Source organism: Solanum verrucosum, unplaced genomic scaffold, assembly GCF_900185275.1.
Source record: "Solanum verrucosum unplaced genomic scaffold, falcon-dt-bn FXZP01000062.1, whole genome shotgun sequence".
Taxonomy (NCBI): domain Eukaryota; kingdom Viridiplantae; phylum Streptophyta; class Magnoliopsida; order Solanales; family Solanaceae; genus Solanum; species Solanum verrucosum.
In genome coordinates this window covers 1,741,936-1,745,083 of record NW_026020477.1, presented here as the reverse complement: position 1 = coordinate 1,745,083, position 3,148 = coordinate 1,741,936, and the positions used below count along the sequence as shown (strand labels likewise).

The following is a 3,148-nucleotide window of genomic DNA, read 5'->3' as shown; positions in this document are numbered from 1 at the left end:
ATTTCAGGGTTGCAAGAGTTTCAGAAATTTCCTCTAGAGGCTCCGAGTTCAGCTGCTTTGCAGGCACTCACGGCTATTCAGCTCCTGGTATGTTTCAAACAGGAAAAACCAAATACTATTTTCCCACTCTATTTTCACTTTTGCTAGTTACCTAACATTACATTTTAATTTGTTTTATTGACAGAGCTAGCATATACTTCCAGAGTGACAGAAAAGACCGATGTATACAGCTTTGGAGTTGTGCTAGTAGAATTAATAAATGGAAGGAAACCAATAGAGGAAGCCTACGGAGAAGGAAAAGACCTGGTTTATTGGGCATCAACTCATCTTAATGACAAAGGAAGTGTTCTGAATATTCTTGATCAAAAGGTGGTTTCCGAGCTTGTCCGAGATGACATGGTCAAAGTGTTGAGGATTTCTTCCCTATGTACGACTAAGCTTTCTAATTTACGGCCCAGCATGAAAAAAGTAGTAAAGATGCTGAACCTGAACCTTGAACATTTAGTCTTCAAGCAACTGTGAGAAAAATGAGAAAGATCCCTTGTAGTTTTCTCCTTTTCCCTCTTACCGTATAGTTTAAATTCCAAACTTCAGTATAGTTTTAGTTTTCTCATTATGAATATGCCATGTAAAATTGTATCCAACTTTGTCTGGACAAGTTCATTTTGTAAAATGGAATGCATATTTCTGGTTGAGCTTATAATTTTTGCCAGTTTTGTCTAATTTTTTATTAGTAAATGGAATCAGTATAGACAGAAAAACATATTTTCAAATCTATAGAGTAAATCCAGTATAAAAAATGAAACATAATAAACCAAATCAGGTGGTTATTTTCAATTTTTTTCCATTACATAAGGAGAAGCAGGAAATGGGAAGGGAAAAGTGGATAGTAATAATATAACTTATATAAGTAGTATCTTTGTTATGAAACTCAAAAACTTCATAGCCAATATTGCTAGTTCCTCAGGAAGGCATCTTTGATTACATTCAGTTCATTAACAACATTGGCAATGTCCATGCGATCTTTTGCTGATTCCACTGAACAAGCAATCCCAACTCGAATAATCAATGTAAGGCACTCCATTGTTTTATTGTTGATCAGTCTGCCCCTCTCATCATAGACAAGTTTGGGATCAGAAATATCTTTCACTTGCTCAGGTATGGCTCTCTTAACAAAATCATGAAGGTTTAGACCATCCTTGAAAATCTCATCAGATGGACTTCTTCCAGTAAATGTTTCCAACAGTAGAATTCCATAACTATAGATATCTCCATAGGTCGAAAACATAATACCTGTTGCATATTCTGCACATACATGAATTGACAAACTTGATAAGTAAGAGAACCTGCATAAATATAAAATGATGTTTAGAGAGGGAGATCGAAGAGTTACCAGGTGGAACATATCCAATAGTTCCTCTTATATTGAGAGAGCTGGCAGATTGGCTTAAGGAGAGCATATTTGCAGCATCAGGCAGAAACCTTGCCAGTCCAAAGTCACCTAAATGAGCAACAAAATCTTCATCCAAAAGCACATTATTTGGTTTGATATCGCAATGTGTCAATGGCGTGCGAGATTGATGATGAAGATAATCTAATGCAGAAGCCACATCAATTATTACATTGAGTCTCTGTAGCATGTTCAAAGTTTTAGGCTCATGATTCTCTTCACCATCTGTACTTCTATTGTGTAACCAATTTGCCAAATTACCATTGGCCATGTACTCATAAATGAGAGCCTTGAATTCATTGCCTTGGTTATCAATACTTGAACATGATGTTAAGAGTTTTACCAGGTTTCTATGCTTGATATGCCTTAGTGCTTCACACTCAGTAAGAAAGCTCTTAGAAGCTCCCCTAACTTGGAATTTGAGCACCTTTATGGCAACAAATTTTCCATTTTCCTCTAGATTGCCTCTGTACACGGAGCTAAATGCACCCGAACCGATCATGTTTGACATAGAGAAGCCATTAGTTTCTTTGTAAAGACTATTGTAAGTCACTCTTGGGATCATGTCCAACGATTTTTTTATTTTTAAAAAAAAATTAAATTTGGGATCCTTTTATTTGATAACTCAGGAAAAAAGAAAATACACACTCACTTGGGCCTATTGCCCAAGTCTGTAATGACAAAACGAAAAATTAAAGTAACAAAATAAACTTTCTTCCTACAAAACACTTCCCATTAGATTTGGGTTTCCTAAAACATTTACTCCCACTTTATTTCCTTCCACCCAACATCTGAACCACTGATGCTGCCTTGGCGAAACCACCGTTTCGGTCTCTTCGTGCTCTCGTTCTCCTTGTATATGCTGTGCTTGTGAAAAACTGATGTTGTATTTTCCCTGCCCCTCTTATCCCCTATTTGGTGCAATTCTTAAATATGGGCATGTAACTTGTCACTGTTTAAAATCTTTCTTCCTCTTGTCTCTATGCTTTTAAACTGTGAGTATCTGCAGCTTCCTTTGTCTAAAGCAATGTTTGCAAAATAGTCCGCTAACTGGTTTCCTTCTCTTAGAATATGCTGGAATTTATATTGTTTATTCCACAAGCATGCCTTTATTTCCTCCACCATATCTGCAATTACCCATGGAGTTGCCCATTTTCCCTCTAGTACTTTATATAAAAGCATAGAATCCGTTTGCATTATTACCTGATTGTTGAGACTGCTTACAATGTTTACAAGCTTCTAATATAGCTTTAGCTTCTGCAACTGTATTAGTTGTGATGTCAATAGTAGCACCTTCTGCATGCAATATATCCCCCATCTCATTCCTCAGACAGAATGCATAGGAACTCATCCCCGGATTGCCTCTTGATGCTCCATCAGTATTGTACTTAACCCATCCATTCGGAGGAAATTCCCATAGTACCTTTGTAACCTTCACTCTTGGATTGTAGTCCTCTACTTCCGTTACTATTTCTGGCCAGTTTCTTAAACATCTTATGCCTGGTCTCCTACACTTTATCAACATGTACATATTTCTCGTGACATTGTGTATGACTCTTGGTTGAGATATGTTTTTTCCTTCATGATTCCTCCTATTTCTTCTTCTCCATAATTCCCAAATTATAAAACTTGGTAAAGCTCTATAAAAAGTTCGCATATCTGCTTTGACATCTGCCTCCCACCACAACATAATAACTT

At 36.7% G+C, this 3,148-nt stretch overlaps 1 protein-coding gene across 1 annotated transcript; it reads right to left on the bottom strand.

The window, feature by feature from the left end:
* Nucleotides 1-955: 955 nt before the first annotated feature.
* On the bottom strand, nucleotides 956-1,952 carry LOC125809282 (probable LRR receptor-like serine/threonine-protein kinase At3g47570). Its single transcript, XM_049488942.1, has 2 exons — nucleotides 1,394-1,952; nucleotides 956-1,305 (listed from the first exon to the last, which is right to left on the bottom strand). Exons 1-2 carry the CDS (start codon nucleotides 1,950-1,952, stop codon nucleotides 956-958), a joined length of 909 nt encoding a protein of 302 aa, XP_049344899.1.
* Between the last annotated feature and the right edge of the window lie 1,196 nt (nucleotides 1,953-3,148).

Excerpts from the sequence above, each read along its gene's own strand:
- LOC125809282 (XM_049488942.1), bottom strand. The coding sequence starts at position 1,952 with ATGATCGGTTCGGGTGCATTTAGCTCCGTGTACAGAGGCAATCTAGAG. Across the intron at positions 1,306-1,393 it reads TATTGGATATGTTCCACCTG|AATATGCAACAGGTATTATG; the intron begins GTAACTCTTCGA and ends ATGTATGTGCAG.